This window comes from Podarcis filfolensis (assembly GCF_964270895.1).
Source record: "Podarcis filfolensis genome assembly, chromosome: 11".
NCBI lineage: Eukaryota > Metazoa > Chordata > Lepidosauria > Squamata > Lacertidae > Podarcis > Podarcis filfolensis.
The window spans coordinates 16,962,769-16,989,942 of NC_139613.1; the positions used below are offsets into that span (position 1 = coordinate 16,962,769).

Genomic DNA, 27,174 nt, shown 5'->3' on the forward strand with positions numbered 1-27,174 from the left:
GGCTGTTAAATAAAATAAAATGGAAAGTAATGATGGAAGGCCTTTAAAACCACGTGAAATGAAACTTTACTGGCAGTAATCTGAATATGTACTTTGAAGTTTGTGCTTGGAACAAGGCATTTAGCTGAACTCGTTTATTCAAAGCACCATTGAGATTTGAAGTGTAATATCTGTCAAATAGCCAACACTACTGCTCTTCTTGATTAAGAGAAAGGAGTTAGTGCTGTGTTCACTCTTCATATGCTTTCTAATTGCTCAGAATGTGTTTATCTGTTTCCTAAATTCACAGCTACACTGGGGCTATTTAAATCTTTGTCAGTGTTCAGTGATGGCAGTTGAACATAACATCATAGAAGAAAAAATCTTCCACAATTGCACAGATACAGTATATGGCTGCTCTCTTTCCCTGCCTCCAAAATGAATAATGAAGATGCAGGAAGTAAAACTGAAAAGCAGTGGGCAGTGTTGGCATTTTCTTTAAGATCTATTTGATCTCCCCAATCTAGACCAATCTGTGTAGAATACTTTTAATTGTATACTTTATTCTGACAATTGATGAAGAATCACTATAGGGGTGGTTTTCCCCCCACTGGTAGCACTGACAAGTACAGTCATACCTTGAGTTGAATGTGCTTCAGGTTGAGCGCTTTCGGGTTGTGCTCCGCGGCAACCCGGAAGTAACGGAGTGCATTACTTCCGGGTTTTGCTGCATGCGCAGACACTCAAAATGACATCATGCGCATGCGCGGAAGCAGCAAAACACGACCCGCGTCGCGTCTTACGTTCTATTCAGGATGCAAATGGGGCTCTGGAACGGATCCCGTTCGCATCCTGAGGTACCACTGTACATAATTTCAGTAGTAAAAGCAACTTTCACATTTAAGATGGAACTGCATAGGTTTGTGTTTTTACCTTGTATTTTCATGTTGTGAACTGCTCTGAAATCTACAAATGAAGGACAGTATTATCTCTCTCTCTCTCTCTCTCTCTCTCTCTCTCTCTCTCTCTCTCTCTGTGTGTGTGTGTGTGTGTACATATGGCCAAGAACATTGTCTAACAAGTATTGGAGATTTACATCTGAAGTTGGTATTCAAGCATCAGAGACACATAAAATACTTCCAAAACACTAGCTCACCTTTATTACATTAATTGCTATCCACCTCATACATTATTTCTCAGTAACACCAAATATCAACGCCTTTATTTTTAGTAAGATGCAGAATCCTGGTTAAAATATTAACAGGAACACTTTAGTCCAGGATGCTAGAATTAGACCATTTTAGGAGGGGATAGGTTGGCTTTCATACTTGCACACATTTCGCATATAAAATTGCCTTATCAGCTCCCTTAACACCAAACAATTTATATAGAAATACGTCTTTAAATAGCTTGAATTGTCTTTCTAAAGATTGTCTTGTTTTTATGAACATTCTTCACCCCCTGTTCCCATTAGAGCCAAAGTACATGTTAAGCTGTGAGACCTGTGATTGATCTGGATTTTTGTGTGTGTGCATTTTTTAATCACACCAAATATAGCCATGGTGGTTATAATTAGAGCAGTCCAACGGGGACCAACACCACAACTGCCCACACCGCTTTCACATGCTATATCCTACTTTGCAGGGCAAAAGGGGGGTGGGGGAAGAAACAGATGAGCCTGTACTGTAACCTGTATTTCCCCATTACTTGGAACCAGATTTGTTGCATCTAGTCATCAGAACAAAGTAAGTGGATCCACTTCACAAGCAAACAATTTGGAAGGGTGGCGCTAGCACAAAGTACAGTCTCTTTCAAGCAAGGCTCAACACAAATTGTGGCTCATGTCCTACCTCTGTTCTTATACCATGCAGCACTCCTTTCCAAAGATTTCTTTTTTAAACTAGAGGGGAGAGAAGAGGTCAAAAAGCACCTCCACGCACACAGGAAAGTGCCCATGATTTGTAGCAAGAAATGCTCTAAGCATAATCTGCCGCCACATTTCTCAAGTCCACAGGTACCTTTTCAATGGCTACTATCCCCACTCCCCATAATAATGATTTTTTTGGCTTAGGAAGGGGGTTGGCTGAAAGAGGAGTGGTTGATAAAGTTCAGGGTAAACCCCCAATAAGCTCACTAAAACAAAAACAACCCCACACCTTATGCTTTTATAATTGTTTGACACAGACACTCAAACTAGTACAATGCTTGCCTGTCACAAACCAAGACCAGTAGAGGGCACCCAGGAACACTTCAAATGTGCAATAATAGTATAGTATTTTATTTTGTCATCTGTGCAAATTCACATTTCAGATCACCCCGAAGGACAGCTATCATTTGATCTTTTTTCCATTTGAAGGTCTACATTACATTTAAACTTGTTTTTGGCTAATAGGTTTGAGTAAGCAATTTCCCTTGCTTACAACTTTGTAAGTTTCTTGCCTAAGTACTTGTCTTTATATAAAACACTTTAAAGACTTCATCACTTTGGCACGGTAGAAGATAATAGAGTATTTTATTTTGATAGCCATGATCTATTTGCCTCATGGGTACAGAATCCCAACACAGCCCTGTTTCCCCATCCCTTCACTTTATGTGTATTGGCAGTGGGACAGAACACGGGAAACATGGGGTATGTGCCGATATAGGGAAAGGCTCTGGTAAGGCTTATCAGAATTTTTCAAGTACAGGCATTAGCCCCATGGTGTGGGTTGATCATGCTCCAAGTTTAGTCATTTTTAAATTTTAGATTGAGAAGTTCATAAAACAGTTGCAATCTCGGTGGGTGAATTTCACAGCTTTCTCCATTTCAAATTATTACAGCACCTTTTCACATTCTGTGGTTACTATTCCTCATCTTAAATTGATTTACTTGGAAGCAGGTTCCACTGAATTCAGTGGACCCACTACATTTCCAAACAACCTGTAAAGCCCCAGCCGTACCAATACAGATCACTGGATACTTCGACTGATGGGAAATTTTGTACAATACATATTTTAAGTGGGAGCTTTCAAGACTCCATTAAGTTCTTCACAGTGCAGTTTAAGGAGCTAGTATAATGGCTTCACTTTTTCTTTTCTTAAAAGGTGGCCTTGTAAAATAGACTTACACCATCTTTTCAAAACTGCTTCTGAACTTTAACTTTTGGTGTTATGTTCTGAAGACATAAGGTTATTTGAACTTCTTATTGTGTACTTTAAACAGCCCTCATCATTTACCTGACTCACGCCGAGGGTTCATTACCACTATTTAAAATGTAAACAGTGAATGCATTGGGCAATATTCTCAAAAAACTGCACTGTGCATGGGTTTAGTAGCATCAACCAATAAACTACACAATACACTACTGAATACCGTGTTTGCAGATAATCATATGGCCAGTTCAAAGAAACAATGGTGAGTAGTCGGCTCTAAGTCACAGTTCTATGGTTTGTAATGCCTTATCTACATAGCAAAAGAACATGAGTTCCAGCAATGTGAAATTTGCTCAAATTGGTCACAATCATGTACCTTTAAAAAACACTGAATACAGGCTGCATTGAAAAATGAGTACTTTTCAAAATGTCCAAGTATTTGCTCAATGCACAAGTGGAGTCCCGTCCCCCCCGTTGTACCCATTTCATAAAGCATTCAGTGTCTTACAAACTGCATTTTAAAAAGGAATGGTATGTATTTTCACTAATTAGCCCTGGTAAGCAGGGGACTTATTTGTGCGGGAAGGGATGGCAGAAAAGCATCCTTCTGACATGGCTGGGGGGCTTTGTAATTTGCCTTGTCACTTGGCTATGACATTGCTCACACTCTTCCCCCAGCAAAAACAGGGTTTCAGCATGGACCACAGGAACTTCTCCCTTCTGGTCTACTCCTGGGTCATAACTTAGAGGCCCAATCAGGAACCCTGACAGTGCCGAATTAAATAAATGGAAGTTCAAGACAGAGTGCCAAAAATCATAACCATATGCTTTCTGGTGAGGAAATTTATCACAAATCTACAATAACACATTTTTCAAAACACAGCTGAAACTGTTGGCAAGCCAGATTTTCAACAGGTAGTGGGGATAATATCAAGTGAGTTTTATTCTTGCTATTGAACAGGTGGACAACCTGTGGCCCTCCAGATGTTGCTGGTCCCAGCCAGGGCTGATGGAAGTTGCAGTCCAGCAACATCTGGAAAGCCATAGGTTCCTCATGTGGAAAGTAGACACAACATCAAACTGGTGAGGTTGGGAAGCTTAGACACAAGATGCTGGGTTTATGGTACTGAACTATAGAAAAACTAAAGCAATGGAAACCATTACAATCAAACATGACCAATCAGAAAAGTAAAATTCTTGGGTGTATACAAAAGGGTTACTTTTGGGTAGCTAAATTCAAAAACTGACCTAACCTTTTTGCTTAATTACTTTTAACATAATTTGCTTTTAGAAACCAATGAAATACATATGGGGGAGGGGGGAATCAAGGCATTTTGCAGAATCAGTACTAGATAGCTACTACAGAACTGTACAGTTTATTAACACCAATTTGTTCCAAGCCCTGTCTTAGGTTTTAAAGTATCCTGCCAGATTCATTAAGATTTTGAAGAGTCACAATTTTGCTGGCTTCACAAACACTGGTTTTCCAAGAATTACTCATCCAAAAGGAATGAAAAGCCGTTTCAATTGTTGCTTCCCAATGTCTGTCTATATGAAAGAGCAAGTTTCACATCTGAAATGAGGCAGCATCCCTTCTTTGAATTGTGAGTAGTTCAAACTTTGTCTTCATTCGTCTAGCAAAACAGTACGCAGTGCATCTTCTGTATTGATCAATATTGACGCTATTGCTCCATCATTAAATTCAAATGAAGTTCCTCCATCTACAACCATACAGGCATCCCAGCAACGAGAGCGAATGCAAACTCTGAAAATACATTTAAAGAACACTACTACAGACCTACAAATCAAGCAAACAGTTTCATTTACAATAGGAGCTAGAAGGAATACACTATTTTACAAAAATCATGCTTGAGTAATTTTATCACTATTAATCTCTACACTATTGGAAGTAAAATCAGGTCATACCTACTTAACCAATTAAAAATGAAAATCCATTTACTGGTATGCTAGTTTTAAGATCTCATCTGTCAAATGACACCTACTCAGCTGCCCAATTTAACCAACAGCAAAATACAGATACTATGTCAGAATCGTATTCCACAAATGTGCATTTGTTCCTAATAACTTATCTTTAAACTTTGGGGGGGGGCTGCTGAAAAGCTTAATGCTTCAGGATGTGTAGAAAGGAAAGCAGTATTAAATAAAGCTTCCAACCGTTGAGGGATTCATGACTGGTTCACATACATGTACATGCATTTGGGATGAGCAACAGTATTAAACCTGCAGACTGAAAGTCCCTCTGAACTAATGCAAAGTAAGATCACGCCATGCTGGCTGGGACTGATAGGAGACTAACAACATCTGGAGGGCCACAGGCTTCCCATCCCTGCTTTAAAACATTAAGCCATATTAATATCTAATAATATAATTACTATTCTGTGTTTTGGATGAGGGGAGGGAACCCTGGTGTAAAAACTATTCATCAGAAACACCAGGAAGGTATTTTCCGCTTCTCTATAGCTAAGCTAAAATGAAGGAAAGATAATACTGGCAAAAATATTTTTTGGGGGGGAGGCAAGATTATAGGATAAAGCTAATGTTAACAGCCCTGCCTTTAGACTTGCTAGGCAGAGCCACCCACTCTAAAATGGCCTTCTCCATAGATGCAGCAAGACAAGATCTGGCCAACACCATTAGGAAGGAAAGATCCATGGAATGGTATACTATGAGTTAAGGAAACTCTAGATTTAACTTTTAAAACAGTATTTATTCCTCACGATTTCAAAGATGCAATGGGTCACCTTGATGCTTACTGGATAGCAGCGTCAGTCAAACTGGGAACCATGATTATGATATGGTAAAATGAAATAAAAAATCCCTTTCGATCACAGGATTGAAAGTAGGATTCCTATTCTCTGAAAAACTGTAGTTACATATTTTGTCACAATCTTGAATTTAAACCAAACACCTGCAGTCAATACTTACTTTGAAGCAAAACCCCGTTGTCGACTACTTGAAAAAACGCGGTTTGAAATAGGTTCTCGTATACTAAAAAACATCTTGGGTTCCTCTGGACTATACAGTAGTGATTCATTATATCCATTTGTTACTGAAAGCACACAAATTAGATAATCAGCTTCTGCACGTGTGTGAAACAATAAATAGTAAGTTCTCAAATCAGCTGAGCTTTTAATGGCTAGACTTTTGTTTTTTAAATAACAAATGACTTACACTCCTATTCTGAAAGATTTGCGAAAATATATTTGCCTGCATATTCTATTTTCATTCTAATTATGAGGATTTAAAAAACTGTTAGCCTGTCCTATCGAAGAACTGAGTAACATTAGATGTGAAAGCTAAATACATAATATAATGTCCATTTCTACAATTCTGAAAAACAAAGTCCTGTGCAAAAGTTAAAAGGAAACATATTGCCCATAAGCTCAGAAACTATGATAAAGTCAAATATACCTTTCTGTACAAGTTCCTTGTTCAATGGAAGCCTTAAGCTCTCATAACTTTTAGCTGTTGAAAAAAAAGGAAGAATTAGACACAATTCTTCTATTAGATACAATTATCTTTTGCATTTGCCGGTCAATAGTTATGGTGCTGGTAACTCACCAATCTTAAGGATTTCTTCCACAGCCTGATTTGCTACCTTGTTGATATTAAAAGACCTACAAACAGAAATAAAAACAAGGATTTTATTATACAGTAATTTTATATGGCTGCCCACCAACAAATGTTCTTTGGGTAGCTTACTGAATAATATTAGGATACATTTAAAATGCAACAAAATCTGAATTTTACTGTCCAAAAAGCTTTGCACCAGTAAAATAAATAAATAAAATCATTAGCAGCTCAGATTAAAAGTTGTTTTTAAAGCCCTTCATCTGACACTGAAAAGATCACAGATGAAGTGCCAGGTGACCCCTCTTGGAGGCTATAATGTAGCTAGGATGCTACCATGGAGAAGATCTTCTCCCCAGTTGCCACCTGCTTCCTTTCACTTGGCAGGGACACATGGAGCAGGGCTTCTGAATAGAATATTCAGATACAGGAAGTATTTATGTGGAAGAAGGTACTTCTTAAGGACCTGGACTAGCTCCAGCTGGGAGACTTCCCAAACCTTTCTCTAGCATTCTCTACTGTCTTAAATGTAGAGGATTTAAAAAACTGGGAGCCAATTTCTAGCTGAAAAGCAGGAGGGAAAAAAATACTTGCATAACCTCAATGGAATAGATTTTATGTCAACTGGAAGCAACACTAGCATTTCCTTTCAACCCCTTACTACAACTTCTGACTTCAAAAAAACCCTAAACTTGAAATCTCCTAAACACTGGAAAGTATCAACCCAACAGGAATTTGAGCAGCGCACAGAAACGCCGTTTACCTTCCCGCCGGAGTGGTACCTATTTATCTACTTGCACTTGGACATGCTTTCGAACTGCTAGGTTGCATGGGGAGCATTCAAGCATCCTCACCTTAATTTTGAAGAACTACAGTCCCAGAGGTGTACCATGTATTAGCATTCAAATTGGTTATTTATCTACACATGTAGCACACTCTAACGTTATTACAGAATTTAGAGACTAAAACCACAATTTAATGAATCACATAACTTTGGATACCCATTTTTTAAATTACCACCATCCCATTTTCTGTTTCCCTAACAACAGTAGCCAGCAGTCCTGCATTAACAAAGTGCTTTGGAAGCTGGAATTTCAAAAGAAGCCACAATTTAGCATGGGGAAGTTGCATCCTTTGCAAAGAAAAAAAAAACCTGCTTGGCACCCAGAAGCCAAACAACTCAACACAATAAATGCCAACTCAAAATTAAGATTCATTGGATTTAATGGATCTAATTTCCAGGCAAGTTGGTATAGAATTGCAGCTTGATAGAACTCAAGTGTACTTGATCATTTCATGAGCTAGTTCTCAATTTCTTCAAGGTGGTACAACAATCTTCTATGAAAATGTGTTTACTCATTACTCCTATTGGAAAAGCCAAAGAACTAACATTTTAAGGCTACACCAAACTTACCAGGCTTTTGATCCTGTTCCAGTGCATATGTTGAGACCTGAGCTCTTTTGTTTCTCCCATGGACCACCATCAACTGATATTTCATAGTAAGAGGCCCTATGAAGGGAGAATTTAAAACTGGGTTTGCAGGACTTATAGTTCACCCTGAATGAGACAGAACACAGCCCCACATCAGGCACGTACCAATCTAAAAGGGCAATTTCAAACATGGCTGAAAATTTCACATTAAATTTAGTATAGCAGTTCTTTAATGAAGCAAGAAGGTTGATTTTTGATTGGTAAGTTTTCATCAATTTTCAAAAATACAGCAAATTGTTAGTAAGATAGCAAGCCATTTTGAAAGCCTTTTAGAATTTTCTACCTTAATTCTGTGGGTTCATCTGTAGTTAATAGGGCAGGGTATAAGTATTTCCCACACTGCAGCATTAGTGCACACAGCTTTAGTAATTTCTTCCCATATGTATGTGCCATCGAAATCAAAAAGGAATTTTAAGACTGAACTGCAAGTAATAGAATTTGTGCCTGCAACTTGTATACCTCTGGCCCTCCAAATACTGCTGGGCTACAGCTCCCATCAGTTTTCTCCACTAACTATGATGGCTGGAGCGGATGGGAGCTAGAATCCAGACACTTCTGGTGGAGCATGGGTTCTCCACCCCCCGTTTTGCTTTTCCAAACTATTCATTTTACTTAAACCAAGGCTAGTCAACATGATGCCTTCCACATATTGTTAGGCAATGACTCCCAGCAGCCCCAGCAAGCGTTGCTTATGGTCAGAGATGAGGGGAGCTGTAGTCCAACAGAATCTGAAGAGCATCAAACTGGCTACCAACAACCTAATACTCAATTTGGCATCTAAACAGATATTTCTACCACACTTCCCTACTACACTTCCCAAATTTACACCCCATAAAATATAAAATGTCTACCATGCCTAACATTCACCTTTTCACCCACCACTTGACCAAGCAATCCCATTCCATGATCATCATTCAGTCATCTCCACACACCTCAAATTCTCAACTCACAAAACACTTATGGGCCTGCTCATTCAAAACTCTTCAATAATCCCCATTATTAGATGGAACTGGTAGTATTGCTCCCATGCTTAATCCCTTCCAGCAAGGGAAAAGGAATGATCTCCACAATCTTCCATGCCCTTCTGCTTAATATTTTTTTGGGGGGAGGGGAAGCAGCAAGCTTCAATTCTCCTTTCCTACATAAAACATACTGTGTTAGGAAGCATGAAGCAAGGAAGAACTGAAAGATGAAAAAGTGTCAGCAATTAAGAGAAATAGGTCACAGTTTTAAACACTATGATTAAAAATCATTTCCCCATTTTTACTAATTACGTACAATGTATTATGTGTTTTAGACAGTAACATGCAGAGAGGTGTTGTCAGACACTGTGGAAATGGAGGGTGATAAATAGTTAGTGTACTATTAGATAACCCTTCAGGTTGTTTTACAGTTTGAGCCAGAAACGAAAAATGGTTGGAGTCAGTGATAAACAATGAAGACCAGAACTTCAATAACATATGCTTGATATGCAAGATGATACACTACATGCAGGAAAAGAATCCAAAGTTGAATGTGTGTGTCCAAATAAGACCTCTTGAAACATGATAGGAAAATATATATGTAGAACTATGCAGTTTTCTCACAGATTTGGGAAATTGCAGAAATGTATAATTTGGATCCAGTAATTAAGTCTGAATATATTTGCATACATTATTACACACAGAAGGGGGAAAAGGATATTGAAGTTTACAAGCAGTCCCAAACAAAAATGCTTATGATTCTAGCATACCTGGATGAGAGAGATTCTCCAATAAACACTTCATTTAATGATCTCACTGGCAAGAGGTGTGGTTCAGATATCTGAGACCCTGCAAATATAGGCAAATCAGTGCTGACAGGCTAACAGGATAAGCATCACCAGAAAGCAAAACGGTAAGATTATTATAGGGGGTGTGTGTGAATACAGACAGATATGGAAGACTACCAGGAGCAAAATAAAGAGGTTCTTGATGTACACACTTGATGCGAAAGAAATCATTGTACAAAAGTCTGGCTATTCATTTATTGAAGAGGTCCTTGCACTTAATCGACGAGTTACCTTCTATTCTGAACATGTTTCTCTTACATATTTGAGATTAGCATTAACATCACATCTCAAGATTGAACAAAAGATCATTGCACACCAGTGAGTGGATTATATTTTAGGATTGAAACTGTACTTACTTTGATCCTGAAATCTTCCATTAACATGGGCCCTGCTGTGCTGTTCTTGACTCAGCTGCTGTTCATGCAAGTCAACAGGGACAGGGTTAATGCCAGTCCCTTCAAGATATAAACGGATTCGTTGCCGCCACTGCCATCTTTAAAAAGGAGAAAATAGCACAAGAATCAAACAAACTGAAATGTATGGCAATTTTTCTGTATGAATCAATAGTTCAAGAAAATAAAATCTTTACTGGGCCAACCAAAATGTTACAAAATACAATGTAAGCTTTTAAACTCTGAAACTTACAAGACAGTGTGGGGGAAGTTATCAGGCATTCAACGGAGACCATTCCAGGGGTTAGGTTTTTTAGTGCAGGAGATCCCAGGCTAGCTGTCAGCAAGCCCTGCTTCAAAGAGCCATCAGGAGTTTGTATGTTGTCAGATATGGGCAAAGTCTGAGGGAAACAGTCTTGTGGGCCAAATAAGGACTAGTGTCCAGCCTAATTAGGCCCATAAGCTAGAAATTCCCTGACCCTGAAATGGAGGGTTCCCCATCTCTCAAATCAACAACTAGTTGTAACTCAGTTCTGCCTCTGCCCCTAGGTGAAACAGTGAAGTTCTTTTGGTGAATATAAAGGTATAAAGAGAACCTGGGTAGTCCCTGATAATATCACCTAAAGGTTATCACTTATCTCTACCTCTGTTTATTGCACACAACAATAAAGTTTTTTTAAAAAAATTAATATTTATCATTATTGATCAAGTTATTTTTAAATTTAATATTTATCTTTACTGATTTTCATTACATACAAAACTTAGTAACATCAAACAAAAACAAGTCCCAACTTCATTTATAAGATCACATTGCAGAAAGTCACCCTATTTAATTAACCAGTTTTATGGTAGTGGTGTTCAAGCTATACATATTAAACCAGTTGATAAAAAACAAAACCCAATCCCATTCATTCTATAGGAAGGTATTATGACTGGTATAAAGTTAATGAGAAATCTGTGTCCCTCCAAAAGTTGCTAGGCTACAATTCCCATCAGCCTTGGCTACTGGTCATGTAGGTTAGGGCTGAGGGAGTTTGAGTCCAGAAGCATTCGGAGGGCCACAGGTTTCCCATCCTTGGCTATAAAGATATCTGCAGTATCTTATGCTTCAGAATTCAATGCCTATTATTGTGTGTGACAACAGTAAATGTTCCAAAACATGAACATCTAAAATTTGCCTTGCCGGGTATTGATTCTTGCACACCGATCAGCAATAGCTATGATGAAATCATTAGTGTCAGATATCTCTCTATAGTTTTACTCAGCTGATCTCCTAAAATATGTCCATGCAGCATAACTAAATGCTGAGTCTCCAAGAGATTGGAATGAATCAGAGGCAGAGTTTCATGCTCCGGCACCGGGGGTCGGAGAGCAGGCGGGGGCATGGCTGGCGCGCGTCCCGGGGGGCATGGCACGCTGCTCACAGGTGGGAGGGCAGCCATGATGGCACCCCACTGGGATTGCGCTGTCGGGGGCGGTGCGCTCCCCCTGCACCCCTCTTCCTCCACCAGTGGATTGAATATCCTCCCATGTAACTCAACATGAACAAGACCACTCAAACATCAATGCAGGTTGTCAGAAGGCACGTGAACCAGGAAATCTTGGTAGCCTAGCAAGGTGCTCACCACAAAGTGAAGGATCACTTTCTTTTCCCATCCTCCTGAACAAACTGAGCTGTAATACTGGAAAAGGGGAGGAAGAACTCACTATCATTTAAAGCTATTTACAAGAGGGACCTGTTCAGCATTCCAGTCATGTCCTCCTCCACCACGCTCCATTCCACTCCCGCATGCCTTTACAGATTCTTGGAATTCTGTGATCACTGAGCATGCTTAGTCCTCCTTAGGCTGTTTTAGGGTTTCTGTTCTTGCTGTTTTAAACCACACAGACACATCAATTCTTTTGTATTTTAGCTAATTCCGGGCTTCCTTTAAGTGTGTTGATAGCTCCCTCTTATTTGTCAGTGACCTGTATTGTCTATAATCCTGCTGGGCACTTACCAGCTGAGTTCACTTTCAGGAGTTACCGTATATCTACCGTTATGTGTACCTAACAATTTGCACAAAAGAATCATATCCTGCTTTAAGGCAGGCTTCAAGAAAGGAAGGTCTGCTGTTGATAACACTGTGGCCAGGCTGCTTGTAGGGTCAAGCATATATAAATATCTTATCTGTGAGATCTGCACTGGCTGCTTATCTGCTACTGGGCCAAATTCAGTATTATAGTACTAGTACAGAAAGGTCTATAAATGTATACACTCTATGTTTTAAATGCATTTTAATTTATAATTTAATTTATATACCATCCTTCATTCAAAGATCACAGAGTGGTTTAAAACATAAAAACACAAAATGATAAAAACAATACAATAATCAGCCCAAGACCTGGCTGACTATAAATGTTTTTGCACTACTTTGATATGGACTGCAGACTCAATAAATTCTAGGGATGTGTAGTGGCCCCTTGAATCTGAACATTTAAAAAAAAAATCTGCATCCACATAACTCCTTCGGCTTAAATCTGTGCTCCCAGTTCCAAGCCATTCTGTATAAAACGGAAATGTGTGACTGTTCCACAAATCACACTAAGTACTGTTTTGGACACATTGGTTCCCACATTGATGCAGAGCTGGAACAAATAATCTTCAGGTCTGTTCCCTATTATAGCTGTATTAATACAAAACATTACATTTCTTTAAAACAACTGTCTAGAGATACGTAAGCTCTAACCTACCTGAACTCACCACGATAGAGTTTCTGTAGGGCATCTGGAAATGAGTGTGTATATCGTACAGGTAAACACAAATGGCCTTCAGATCTGAATACAACATAACAAGGCGAGAATAAGGCATGAAATCACAGTATTCTGTTACCTCCTTCAGGCAAAGATCTGTTCCCTCTCACCCATTCTAAAAAAAGGGAATAAGTAATACAATACTGGATTACATTATTGTAGCTAGTTGGGCAATTTTCACTTTTAGACAGCATTCTATGCAAGATATGCCTAGGCACTCTATTTTCCAACAATTGTTGTTCATGTATTAAAGTGACTAAAAACAAAATGGCTGCCATGGGGGCATAACGCTGAATTAGAGAGTGTACAATCATGGTGAAGCCTTTCACATAATTGTGTTTCCACATGAGAAAAGGGTTAACCTGTTGAAATTCTGCCTAGAAAATAAGCAGGAAAAGTGTGTTAAATGGGAGGGGGAAACAGCAGCTCCTTAGGGTCCCAAGGATTCATATTGTGGGCTTTCTAAACAACTCATTTATCAATCACTGCTCTGACTTCACTCATTGGCTAAAAGCACTGACAGGCAGAAGCAGCCAGGCTTGCTCATTTTACAGAAATCACTTAGAAGTGTACCTGCACATTTTGCTTTATAACTTTCTTTGTAGGAGGTTTAAAGTCTTGCTATGTTTTAAAATGAAAGCTAGGGCCCTGCCTGGGGACAACAATGGAGACCTTTGCAGGCACCATGGCACCTGTGGGCGCCAGTCTGGCAATCCTTGATCTACAGTCATAGTTAGCATACTACACAATAGCCCAGTTAAAATATATCCTAAATTAGCAGGACAGTATAGTTAAAATTCAATTTCTGTCCATGCTACTCTTACCTAACTTTGAAATGATGCAGTTTACAATATGACAAGGTATCTGTAAGTCTTAGGCTCACCTATCTGGGTCTGTGTTTATTCCAATAACTGGTTTTAACCGGTCCAACACCTTACTGGCTGCCAAAAGCATTGTGCCATCACCTAGATGAAAAATAGTTTGAGATCAGATTACTTTTACATAAGATTTAAATATTCCAGTGGAAGCATCAAGTACAGAGGATTTTGTGCTCAAACTTTTAAACCATTATTGTATAAAATTAAGAGTGAAAATAGATTCTGATGCGGAACTCAATTTGCCATAAGGAAATTATACCTTTGAAGAAAAAGAAAAACAGGTGCACAAAGCCTAGGTAACAACCTCTACAGAATGTTTCATAATTTGTACACAGGCAATGAGTGTTTTGTGCAAGGGTTACATTCCAGACCCCTGCGTGTGTTGACACTAAATCAACTTTATTCTGGTAGTTCAGGTTAAGACTTATTTATTGATAAGCCAACTGATCAATTCTTCATATTGCTAAACAATTATTCCCGCAAGTTTGTTGTAATTCAAAATACCCATCCCCACTCACAAGTTAATACCTCCTGCTGCTACAACAGCATCTGCCCACCGAACTGTCTCTTCATCATATTCTCTGCGCTTCACAAGTCGGACCTCAATCTTCTCATTCCTGAAGATTTATGGAAATGCAAGTGATTATTAGTCAGGTTTGAAGGGCTTAAAAGGAATGCAAACTGTCAAGTTAAAAAGCTAGTTTATATAACTTTGATAATGACCTCAGGAAAGGGAAGCAAAACACACCACAAGTATGAATATTGGGTTATTGTGACTTTTTATATAGGATCTGATTGTTACTATTAATGTTTGATGTTTTATTATGATTTTTTTATGTGTGTTGGAAGCCGCCCAAAGTGGCCAGGGCAACCCAGCCAGATGGACAGGGTATAAATAAAAAAATATTATTATTATTAGTCCCATGGAAGATAACTATCACTTGCATCAAACTCTACTTACCAGTTCCCTGAAAACTTCTAATTATTTTACACCAGGAACAGCTGGCTTGTGTCACTCCAGATATTGATAGACTACATCCCACCTTCCCTGTCTATCAGCCATGCTTGCTGTGGCTGAAGGGAGTTGGAGACCAACAACTTCAAGGCCAACAGGCTAACTACTCTTGATTTACATAGAAGGGGTTTTGCTATAATGCTTCCCTTTCATCACCTTCCACTGCTAAATCTGATGTACTAACACAGGATTATGTATCAAAAGTTTTTGGGCTGTTATTCAGGAAGAGCTCAACCTAGTCTCAGCAAAACCTGCGCATATCAAAACCTGTAGTGTAAACTGTAGTTAAAATTGTAGTTAGATTATTGATGACTTTAATTATCTTTTGAATGCTTTTTAAACACCTGCTTCTAACCATCTTTTAGTAATTGTAGGGGTTTTTGTGTAAACCACTTGGAGGTTTTATGACAATCAATGAGTGTGTGTGTGTGTGTGTGTATTGTTGAAAGAAAAAAACAAACAAAAATAGTTTGTGGTTGTTACTATGTTGTTCAATTGAAAACTAACTCAAAAGTGAGACTGCCGGTTATGTTCTACTGATTACAAGGTCAGTCAAAAACTCAACAATATCCTACTGTTGTCCAGTTTGGTTAAATGATGCAACAATAGCTTTGAATGCACACTGACACTTGTGTATGCAGAGAACTGTATACAGATAACCTTTGTACATCTTTTTCAACAGAGAAAATAAGAGCCCTGTGGGATCAAGCCTAACGCTATTCTGGTCCAGGACTCTGTTCTCACAGTAGCCAAACAGATGGCCATGGGAAGACCACAAGCAGAACCTCAGTGCAACAGCGCTCTCTCCTCCTGTGATTCCCAGAAACTGGTATTCAAAGCAATACAGTAGGGGTAGAATATATCCACTGGTGGCTTTTTAGAAAGGATTAGATAAATTAATAGAAATAAAGCTATTCAAGTTGGTGGCAATCACAACCTATTGTGGGAGCAAATTCCATGATTTAACTATGTGCTATGTGAAGTATTTTCTTTTTTTGATCCTGGATCTTCCAATATTCAGCTTCACTGTATGTCCCTGAGTTCTAGTATTATGGGGAAAGAATAATTTTGCTCTCTCCATTTTATCCACACCAAGTGTAATTTTATACACCATTATCATAAGTTTATACATCATTATCATGTCCCCTCCTACATGCCTTTCTCTAAACTAAAATGCCCCAACTATCTTGTCTGAACTACGAGAAACTTCTGAAACTGAATGTGGAGGGCTGCTAACAGAAAAAGAAGCAAAGGATCAGTTTCCCCTTTCTTTTATATATACAGTCTCCTTCATATGTATTAGGGCTGGATGATAAATCACCCCAAACCGTCCATATTGTGATATCAATTTCATACTTTTTGACCTAGGAATATATCGTGAATCATAATGTGTGCTATGCAAAAATCACAATGTGGGAAAAACTGTGAAGCCAGCCAATGCTTCTCTCAACTCCTGCAGCTCCCATTAACTCTGCCAGCTCAGCTCTCCCCTGCCTCCTGCAGGGTGCAGCAAATCAAAAGAGCAGGCACCAGCAAAAACCATGATGCAGGAAAAACCATGAAGCCTGCCAATGCCTCCACACAGCCCCATCCTTTTTTCAGACATTGTGATATATCGGTATATTGTGAAGTTTAGCTGGTGATACTGTATTTTGCGCCCCATAGGACGCACCGGCCCATAGGACGCACCTAGTTTTTTTTGGGGGGGGGAAATAAAGAAAAAAAAAATTCCCCCCCCCCAGGTGCGAGGCTGGAAGAACCAGGTCAGGGAACAGCGGGAAGGCGCGCTCCGCCTCCCCGCTGTCCCCCGAGCTTGTGGGGCTGGTGATGGGGAGAAGTGCGCTGAGCCCGGGAGTGGAGGCAGCTCTGCGCAGCCATCGGGAGCCGGGCGGGACTTCGCGCCCCGCTCCCGATGGCCGCGCAGAGCTGCGCTGAGCCTGGGACTACAGGCAGCTCTGCGCAACCCTCGGAGCCGGTCTCCCGAGGGTTGCACAGAGCTTCCTGAAGCCTGGAGAGCGAGAGGGGTTGGTGCGCACCAACCCCTTTCGCTCTCCAGGCTTCAGCGAAAGCCTGCATTCACCCCATAGGACGCACACACATTTCCCCTTCATTTTTGGAGGGGAAAAAGTGTGTCCTATAGGGCGAAAAATACGGTATATCATGTTGCTGAAAAGCAGATATCGCCCAGCCCAAATATGTATAAACATGGTTTACTGGATCAGAGTAATTATAATTTCATATACTGGGCATTAGAATTATGTGCCAAACTCCTAGAACCTCTGCTCTCTGAAATTATTTATTATATTATTTATTTTTATTATAATCATTATTATTGATACATACCCTTACCTTAAACTATCTACTACATGCTCCACATTTTTTGTATGAATCCGATGTCGCTCCAGTAGTCCACTGTAATTAGAGCCTTTTAATGCAAGCTGTGAAAGACAAAAATCAAAATCTAATGAAGTTGGCAGTAATTTTCTAAGCATGTGAAAACAGTATGTAAACAGCTAAGCTTGAAAAGCTAAATTTATTTATGGAAAATTGGAACTGTCAGAAACATGAAAATGGTTTATTCTCTAAAACCAAGCAAGCGAGAAAGTATTTATATGTTGCTCAAAATTCAGAATCTGCATATAAGCATGTGGAACACTACCATTTTAATGAAAAGTTCCAGTATACAATTCTATTCTACCAGCCATATGCATTCTGACACACCATTCAACCAGTGTTAGAAACTCAAATATATGAGCTAGGTGCAAAATGGCTCCTTAAACCAGGGTTATAGTTGCCAAAATGGAATGCCTAGTTGCCATTTGGGGACATTTTCAATATGACTTTTTGGTTCCTGAAATTCATTCTGATTGTGCAGATAAAATATAACAAATAGTATTATATAGGATGTGTTGTTAGTGTGTGAAAACAACCAAGATCCGAGGCATGCACCTCCAGATCATTTGGTCACAAGTGGTCAATAGCCAGGTACAAAATGCGCCTGGTGAATTTCAAACACTGCAATCAACTACTGTATAATAAGATATAACCTAAAATAAGTTTCACTAAGAGTTCTGAACTGGGATGAAATGAGAGCAGCAGTTTAGAACAAATTAGGAGCAGTATCTCCTGTCATGGTGCATTATAGCATCGGACTGGCAACTGTTTCTAGTCACTAAAGAAGCTTGGCTTTGTTACTTCTCTATCTACTACCTGGCAAGAGGATACTGCACAAAAAGCACGATGACACCATACTGAAAGAGGCACTCTGTGTACCTATACTATTGCCAACTTTTAAAAAGTTCTTACTCCTGTGGTTGTGTATTTTGAGGTCTTTGTCCTCTAGTAAGAAAATTAAATTTCTGGCCACCACCGGCAAGCCTTTCTGGGGACCACTGAATATACACAAAAAAATATTTAAGTAAATTTTTATCCCAGTATAACTCTTAGAAAAGTGCCCAAGGTGACAAAATGATCGAAAATAAGGAAAACATCAGCAATTAAACCACTCAATGCTTAAGAAAACTTGTAGAGAGTAGGGAGAAAACTTGTAGAAAGTTAGGAGTTTCACATGCATCGAAGAATAAAAAAAGAAACATCCAGTGATGCCTGCAAGATTGCACAAATGATTTCTGTTTGCACAACATGACTTCTTCTTTTTCTCCTCCGCTGCAGCATTCTGAGCACCAGAAAAATCAGCTCCAGAAAAGCCACCATCCTTCTGGAGCAGATTTTGGAGGAGCATGTATGGAGGAAAGAGGAAGTCTGTTCATGTGCCACTGAGTGTCACCCAAAACAAATATAAAATAAAATCAAGTAAGTCACTGAGCTTACAGAAGAGGGAAACAAAATATGCCTAAATTCGTTTTTACGAATGTCACCATCTTTTGTGAGCACACTTCATTGTAATTCTCCTTAGCCTTCAGAATTTTGGCCTGCCAGCCTGTTTACTTGATTGCAATTCTCAGCAGGTTTCAATCTGCTTACAAATACTTGCTTGAATAAACTGAGAATTTTGTCCGAATTCTCTCAATACTGCATGTTTAAAGTAAGTTATATTCTTAACATACAAGCTGTACATGTTACAAACATATAGTAACAGCACATAGGTCTGTGGGAAGGTGGATGAAAAGCTGCCACTTAATTTTGTCTTAGCTCTGTAAGTGTTCATTAGAGTACAACACGCAACAGAGTACAATGAACGCCAGGGCAGGAACTAAGAACCACCTGTTTCCTTCATGGCACATCTATGTTCTCTAAAAATCTAGCAAACGTATCACACTATACTCAGTGGGGAGATGAGCAAAAAGCCACATAGCAGTGAGTTGTATAAACAAGGCGAGAATGAAATGGAACCATGTAACTAAATGAACCAATCTCTAAATTAATCCTTCCACAGGAATACCCCAACAGAAGTAACACACACACTACATTACATTCTCAATTGTTTTCGTCCCAACTAAAGAAGATTGGCAAGTTAAATTAAAGGTATATGCTGAAATGGCAAAATTGACAATTAAACTATGTTGCTAAATAACAGAACCAAGGAAGGGACTAGAGGGAAGTCAATTTGTTTTGTTTTGTTTTTGTACTGTTGTTGTTTTTATTTTTGGAAAATTAGTAGAATGTTATAAAAAACAACAACATTCTCAATTGTTTTAAAAAAGAATTTTAGTGACCATAAAAATTCTGAACAAAAAAGGGTGTGTGATAATGTGATGCTAATGACCAATACCAATACCAAGATGGTCTACCAGGCTTGCGTGCTGAGCCAGCTGCTGTGGACAACTTACACCTGCCGGGAGCGATGCCTCAGTGCCTTCCAAATGCACTGCATCAGGAAGATTTTGGGCATCACATGGCAGGACATTCCACAACCTTGTGTACAGCACCTTTGTTTAAAGAGAGTTGCCATGACAATAGTTTGAAGATCAAGTCAATTCATGTACGTCAAAGATTCCAAAGATTGTCATTTCAGAGGTCAGTTTCTCAAACAAACCACACAATGAAATGAATTTTGTTCAGTGAAAATATTGCTTCACTTGAAAATGATGTCTTCAAAGAGCCTGAACGTTGGATTGTCCTGTCAGAAGACAATGTAAACACTCATTATCACAATCTTTTTCATGAACTGCGTATGTCCAAACCAAAGTAAACTCACAGTGTTAAGAATGTCCTGGCAGAAACAAACTCCAGAAAGGAAAGATCTATAAGAGAGTTCCAATCTTTCTGTAATCTATCCTATCATGTTCTGCTTTTAAGATGCTCAAGTAGGGACACAAGTGGAAAATTTGCAAGAAACCAAATCAGCAAGGTTAGCAAAGATTTTAAAATATTAGTTTACAGCGATGCTACATGCCAAGACAAATAAAATAAAATATGGAGCCTCTGTTCTTTTGCATTCTAGACTCCAGACGTATTTTTCAAAATCACCTTTTTTCTTTGCTTATTAGGTCTGCGTCTGCAACATTATTTGAGCAAAGTTAACAAGATAAAAGGGCACAATGTAAAAAACCAATCACAATATGTGCAAAGAACTGAACTAAGGTAACTTAAGAGCAAAAAGCCTGTGATATTCTGGGATACATCAAAATACCAAAAATATCAGTGATGAATATGCTATGGAAGCACACTCACTATGTTTGCACTACATATATGAACTTCTTACCAGGATGGGATTTGCAGTCCAATTTACAGTACTGATTGGCTGGCCAATATATCAAGCAAAAAAACCGCAAGCCCTTCCCACCTAAAAGTTTATTTAGAAGGGCTGGGAGAGTGCTTTAAAAAAAATTTTTAAATGCTTCAAACAAGTTTTTGAACAGCCACAAAGCCAGGTACTTGCAACCCCTCAAAGCAGAACAGTCCATTGAAGGATAGGGATGATTAGAATAAGAAAAACTGAAATGTTTGACAATGACCAGTTGAGAGGCTAAGCATTCAGAGAAGTACATCACAAAATAACAAATACACCCCTACGAAATTGGCTAAGAAATTGTATGAGGAACATGCAAGGTAGGAAGAAAAACTCTGTGCTTCTCTGTTAGTATGATGCAAGATAAGGAAAATATATAAAGAGAAAACCACTGAGAACAATGAATACGGCAAACATTTCATAAGATAATGCAAAGAAGACTACAACAGTGTTCAAAGAAGTTACTTTTGTATCTACTTTGCCGGGAACTGAATATACAAAAGTGTTTCACATCAGTAAGAGAATTTCTAAGGCTGTGGGAAAAGAAAGCCTAAGAGATTTTGCCAACTGGCAGAATCAGAGCAGAATGAATATCACTGATTAAGAACTACTGTTTCCAAAGCCAAGGCAGCCTCTGAAGAGAATAGAATTTGAGGAGTTATACTACTTTAAAGGGCTGCCACCACAATCCCCTCTGCTGCCATCTCAAAAGCAGAGCAAGACTAGAATGACAAGAGCAAGCTTAATGGCACCATATTTCCTACAAAGAAGCCAGTCCTTGGCTCCATAGCAGCCAGTAACTGATGACTGTGTGAGAGTACTGCTCTATAGCAAGCCACTTATTTTGTAGAAACAAATTGTTTTGAAGCTCACAGAAAAGCAGTAGTCAAGCAACTGGAAAACCTAAAATTTCCAATTTCAAAGCAGTAGAAGCTGCTAGCAAATGACGTGGCAGAACAGTTTTATATGACAAAATGCCTGTTCACCGAGGTGGGCACTGTGTATGAACCTCCGCAATCCTATGCATGTTTGTTAAACATTTTGATTCTGCTGTTCATTTAAAAAGTATCACACTGATAAGACAGTCTGTGTTCCCAGGCTTAGAATGTAAAACACAAGACACAAAGGGGAAAGCATTAGGAGGGAGGAGGAAAAAATAAGTTAGGCCTATTAAAGACAGATAAATGTGTATACATTTGCACACTTAATTATAAACAGTGTGCATTAGCCTATTATACAGGATGCCATTTCCTGGGAATAAAGGGCTGGATCCTAGTGCTCCCAGTATCAAGTCCACAGTGTAGTACAAGAGTTCCCAAACAGCGAAGCTTTGTGCAGGTGGTCTGCAGTATGTCTGTAAAAGTACAATTAAAATCATCCAGCATCTAGCATAGTGCATTACAATTGCTACAAAAGACAGGGAAGGGGGAAATCATTAAGTGGTCTGCAAAGACTCTCAGCAATTTCCAAATGGTCCATGGGGGGAGGGGAGCCTGAGAACCACTGCTAAAGTATATGACTAGTTATGTGACATTCATCATGCTTGACCATGCTTCTTCAGATACTTAGAAAAGCACACTTTAACCCTAATAGAGGGCCACTGATTCAGTGTTGAGATATTATAATAGTTTAGCATATTATGATTTAAAGCTATTATTTTTAAGCCTTCATTTTTATCTATTCTGATCAGAAGATATTATTTAGAAAACCTAATGGTCATAACAATATATATTTCATAAAGAATGAACCAGGAAGCCTCGCTGACACTGCTGGAAGTTTCATGAATACAGAGTCTCTAGAGCAGTTTGATAGCTCATTCTGTATACTGACATGAACCAAGCTGCTCTCAATTTTTTTCCCTAACATGTAAACCCCACCTTCCCCCTAGCAATCTGATCATTGTTAAAGTGCCTAAAATTGTTAAAATAATTCGTGCCCTGCTCACAGACTCACTGTACAAAAGAAAGGACATAATACATTAGATGAAAAAGGGAAACAAGACAGAAAGTGGGTCAATCAGGAAAAAAGCAGGATGAACAGCTGTGTCTTTATAGATAATATAGCTGGAATTATCAGATTACTGGCTAACAACATAGTGAATCTGGCCTGTGATATAATTTTGCGTGGGTGGAATGAATCTTTGCCAGCAGCATACAGTAGTCTATGACTGCTATAGAGGAGGTGTGCTGAGATGGCATGAGGTAGTAAATGTATTACATATACTATACTTATGTGATCAATTATTTCTTTTATAGCCTCAAAGTATATATTTAAGACAGAAGGGTGAAAGACAGCACCATACACACATCAGGAGTATGCAACAGTTCATTTAACTTGCCTTCCCTTCAGAGCCAATAATTTTAGCCTCACGTGGCTGCAAGTTAGGTAGTTGGACTGGGGCTGAGTGCTGCCAAAATAGATGGTACTTTCCTGAAGAGTAAATAATCATGATGAATCTGTGTTAGCAGTCACTGCCATGTGAACCTGTGGGTGTGGAAACATGTATAACTGCCACTTCCTTAATCAAGTGATTCTGTATTAAAGTCTTGATCTTTCGAAGCCCAAGCGCTGGCCAGATAAAACACCTATTTTCTTAGTAGTAAAAGTTATTAGATGCATCAAAGAGCAAATAGCTGATGGTACTATCATAATGTTGTGAATACTGACAGTTGACAATATCCTTGGAATAAATAAATCTGTATGCAATTAACCAAATAATAGAGGGCAGCATAAGGCCAAACTGCACAAGTGTTAATATTCTGTGGTCATTTTTTGTTCTTTTGTTTTAGATGCAGATGCAGCCTTGAGTAGATAAAACCAGGAACAAAAGGATGAGGTCTTTTCCGTATTAACTCATTTTCTGCCCCAGTTGTACACATGCCCTCCAAAAAAGTTGTAAGGGGGGAAAAGATGGGCAACCATATCCAAATGCAGTGGTACCTCAGGATGCGAACGGGATCCATTCTGGAGCCCCGTTCGCATCCTGAAGCAAACGCAACCTGCGACTGCACGTGCCACGATTTGCCGCTTCCGCACATGCGTGTGACGTCATTTTGACAGTCTGCGCATGTGCGAGCGGTGAAACCTGGAAGTAACGCCGCAGAGCACAACCCGAAAGCGCTCAACCTGAAGCAACTTCAACCCGAGGTATGACTGTATAAGTTTGGCCCTCCCCTTCTTGGAAAAGGTGCAAGGGTGGTACTCCAAATTGTTTTGGTAGTTAGGAATTTGAACTCTGAACCACTCATCCCAAAAGTGTTCTCTGCCAAATTCTTGTACACTTAATGGGCAGACACATTTTTATTTGTTTCTCAAGTTAAACTGATTTATGGTAAGCATATAGATCATGGCTCTGGAACTTGTGTCCTTTCAGATGTTGCTGAACTACAATCTGACCATACTGGTTGGGGCAGATGGAGCTGGAATTCAACAAATTTGGAGGGCCACAGCTTTCCCATTCTTGATGTAGTAGAAGATGGCTTCATTCAAATTATACCTGTTGATACTACACAGTCACTATAATAAGGAGGGAGTCAGTTTGGGTGGTCCCCGCTACACTTATGCTTCTTTCATACTGAGTTAGTAGGTAGAATAAACGGCCAATCACCAAATACTGTTACTAAAAAGGAACTCCTACCCAGCCACACACCAGCTTGACAAATTGCCACTACTACAAACCACAAAAAGTGTTGTTGATTGGGTGCTGTTTGGGGTGTTAAGTATCTGCCGCCAACAGTCACCTCCCTGTGCTAACTTAACCTTGTTATCAGAGAAAGAATGTGTGTTCATGTCAAGGTCTGGCTTATACATGCACAAAGATGAGGCTGCCTACTGGACTGCAAACACCAAGACTTATTGTGGTATAAACTTTTGTGCACTAAACCCATATTCAAGCCCAGTTAAGTGGGCTTGCTCAATGAAAGCACATGCTACATCTGTTTGTATCTATTGCCTCTTTTTCCTGTATGGACACAACCTCTTCCCAGTTTTTTTTTCCTTTAAGAGGAATATTCAGCACATACACAGCCAGCATTTCTCCCACCCGTGGAAGTCAAGGCCATAACGGTTTCCAGGTGACATAGCTGTCAATGTTTCCCTTTTTTTAAGGGAACTTCCCTTATTCCGAATAGGATTCCTCGCAAGAAAAGGGAAAAGTTGAAAGCTATGCTAGGTGGTCTCCCATCCAGCCTGAATAGCTCAGTTGGTGCGTGTGTGGTGCTGATAACGCCAAGGTTGGCGGTTCGATCCCCTTAAGGGACAACTGCATATTCCCTGCATTGCAAGGGGTTGGACTAGATGACCCTCGGGGTTCCCTTCCAACTCTGCCATTCTATGATCTCGGGTCATTTGCAGGCCGAAAGGGGAGATTTAAACACGCGGTCCCCGAGCACCTCCACTCACCAGCTGCTTGAGGTCCTCCTCGGAGAGCCCCGCGTACCGGTACCGCTGCTGCTCGAACTCGTAGCGGGTCGTCTTGGCCACCACCACCACCCGGGCCGGGCGGAACCCGACGCCGCCGCCTCCCGAAGGGAGCTCCGAGGAAGCATCCGAGCTGAGGCAGCGCTGCGAGGCGGACGGAGGGGACGGGGGCGGCGAAGACCCTCGCCCCGCCAGCGCTAACGGCTGAGAGGGGAGCCCGGACGCGGCGAAGGCGGCTGCGGCGGCTGAAGCCACCGACGCGGCCAGGCGGGCTGCGCTGGGCGCTAAGGCGAGGTGGCTGTGAGGCGGCGGCGGGGCAGGCGGCTGGTGCCTCCGGGAAGGCTTGAGCAAGGCGCGGAGGGCGGCGGAGGGACTGCCGCCGCTCAGGTAGCTCGGGAGGCAGGTCATAGCCCGGGCTCGCGGGGTTCCTCCTGGAGCCGCCGCGGCCGCCACAACCACCACAGCCGCGAGGGAGGCGAAGGGACAGAGCGGCGACCTTCCCTCGCCTCAGGTTTTTGCGCCACAACAGCGCGGCGCGCGCGCTCGGGAAAGTGGCGGGGGTGGGGGGGGCGGGGTGAGGCAAAGCAACACACAAGCACGCACGCAAAGCCCCGCCCCTTTTGCTTAGCGCGCGCCTCCTGACGCACGGACGCATCCGACGTGAGCGCTCCGACCCTCGCAGGGGGGGGTTGGTGAGCGGGAGGGAAGGGACACTGTGCGCAGGCGCAGCGAGTCCTCTCCCTCTCTTCCCCCCCCATTCCTTTTTTTGCCACAGAAGTAAGACATCGCGCTCCCACGCGTTCTAAAGCCCGGCTGGTCCAATACGGGCCTTCGACGTCGATTCGCTTTCTGCGCCTGCGCAGCCGTCGCCCAATCCAGAAAACGCCCATTAGTTGATGGCTCCTCGGTGCGACACTATAGCCGCGCGGGGCACGAAAGGGGCTCGAGCCCCTGCCGCAGCGATTGACCAATAGGAAATGCCCTTGTCCAGAGCGCACCGGCGGAGAACGTTCCGTAGTTAGGAAAAGAATAAAACGGGGAAGACTGGGAGAGGCGAAGGCGGCCGGTGGGCGCCGTGAGCTGTCCAGTTCCACCTTCCTGCAGGAAGTTGCCGCCTTTATACAAAGTATTGATCTCCCTTGGTCTATCATCTCAGTACAGTATTGCACGCACGGACTGGCAGCAGCTCTGCAGGGCTTCACACACGGAGAAGGGAGGCTGTTCACTGAAAGAAGGAGGGAGACGCTCACAACCCAGAGCCAATTGTGATTGGAGCAAATCCCTTCCAGCCCTGAAAGCCAGGACCGACATAAAGGATCACTGAAATACACCAAGCCTAGGGTGGGTGGGCTGTTTGGAGGCTATGCAAAATCTAGGAGCCAGCAGTGCTATCCCACAAATTGGCTGATGGTGCGCAAGGGTGTGTGGAACCATGAGTTACTTGCAGGAACAGTGTACAAAACTCGTTTTGATTTTTTTTTTAAATCCCCTGGACATATATTTCCAGACACAATAAAAGTACACATTTATCATAAGCAACAGCCAAGCACTCAGTTTATTAGCACTGTACATTTCCTACCTAAGAGCTATTTTTACAAGATAAAAATTCCTTCCTTAGAGACCAACGAAGTTGGTCTGCTTTGATTTTAAAGGAAAAAAAACATTGTGGCTACAATCCAGAAAATGTGTTCAGTTTAATTATATCTTTCATGCTATAAACAAAGCACACATTCAACAACCCTGCTGGTGATTTAAAAGGTGACTAAATCTGGGCTGGGTGAAAAATGCCACTTCACGATCTAAAAGGCCAGAACAAATTGAAGCTGTAACTTGCCATAGATACAGTGATAAAAAGAAAGTCTGCCAACATTCTGGAGCGAAGAGAAATGTATGCCATAGGTCATTTGCTCATAATTCTTTTTAAAACTGCCTACCGAAGTTAAACAAATATCAACCAAGCAAAGGTGGAGCTCAAAAAAGT

General features: G+C 40.7%; 1 protein-coding gene across 4 annotated transcripts; it reads right to left on the bottom strand.

The window, feature by feature from the left end:
- Positions 1-1,113: 1,113 nt before the first annotated feature.
- Positions 1,114-25,876, bottom strand: NADK2 (NAD kinase 2, mitochondrial). 4 transcript variants are annotated; one of them, XM_083575749.1, is made up of 12 exons: positions 25,176-25,876; positions 17,432-17,520; positions 14,596-14,684; positions 14,073-14,154; positions 13,130-13,213; positions 10,361-10,497; positions 9,927-10,005; positions 8,117-8,260; positions 6,694-6,749; positions 6,544-6,597; positions 6,058-6,181; positions 1,114-4,876 (listed from the first exon to the last, which is right to left on the bottom strand). In XM_083575749.1, exons 1-12 carry the CDS (start codon positions 25,599-25,601, stop codon positions 4,738-4,740), a joined length of 1,503 nt encoding a protein of 500 aa, XP_083431875.1. In that variant the 5' UTR covers positions 25,602-25,876; the 3' UTR covers positions 1,114-4,737. The 4 variants fall into 4 exon arrangements, with proteins under 4 accessions (XP_083431875.1, XP_083431876.1, XP_083431877.1 ...); XM_083575750.1 differs by having other exon boundaries at positions 8,117-8,212; positions 25,176-25,836; XM_083575751.1 differs by having other exon boundaries at positions 17,426-17,520; positions 25,176-25,741.
- Positions 25,877-27,174: the final 1,298 nt, after the last annotated feature.

Excerpts from the sequence above, each read along its gene's own strand:
- NADK2 (XM_083575749.1), bottom strand. The coding sequence starts at position 25,601 with ATGACCTGCCTCCCGAGCTACCTGAGCGGCGGCAGTCCCTCCGCCGCC. Across the intron at positions 8,261-9,926 it reads GGAGAATCTCTCTCATCCAG|GGTGAACTATAAGTCCTGCA; the intron begins GTATGCTAGAAT and ends TGTCTCATTCAG. Across the intron at positions 6,750-8,116 it reads GGAACAGGATCAAAAGCCTG|GTCTTTTAATATCAACAAGG; the intron begins GTAAGTTTGGTG and ends TTCTGTTTGTAG.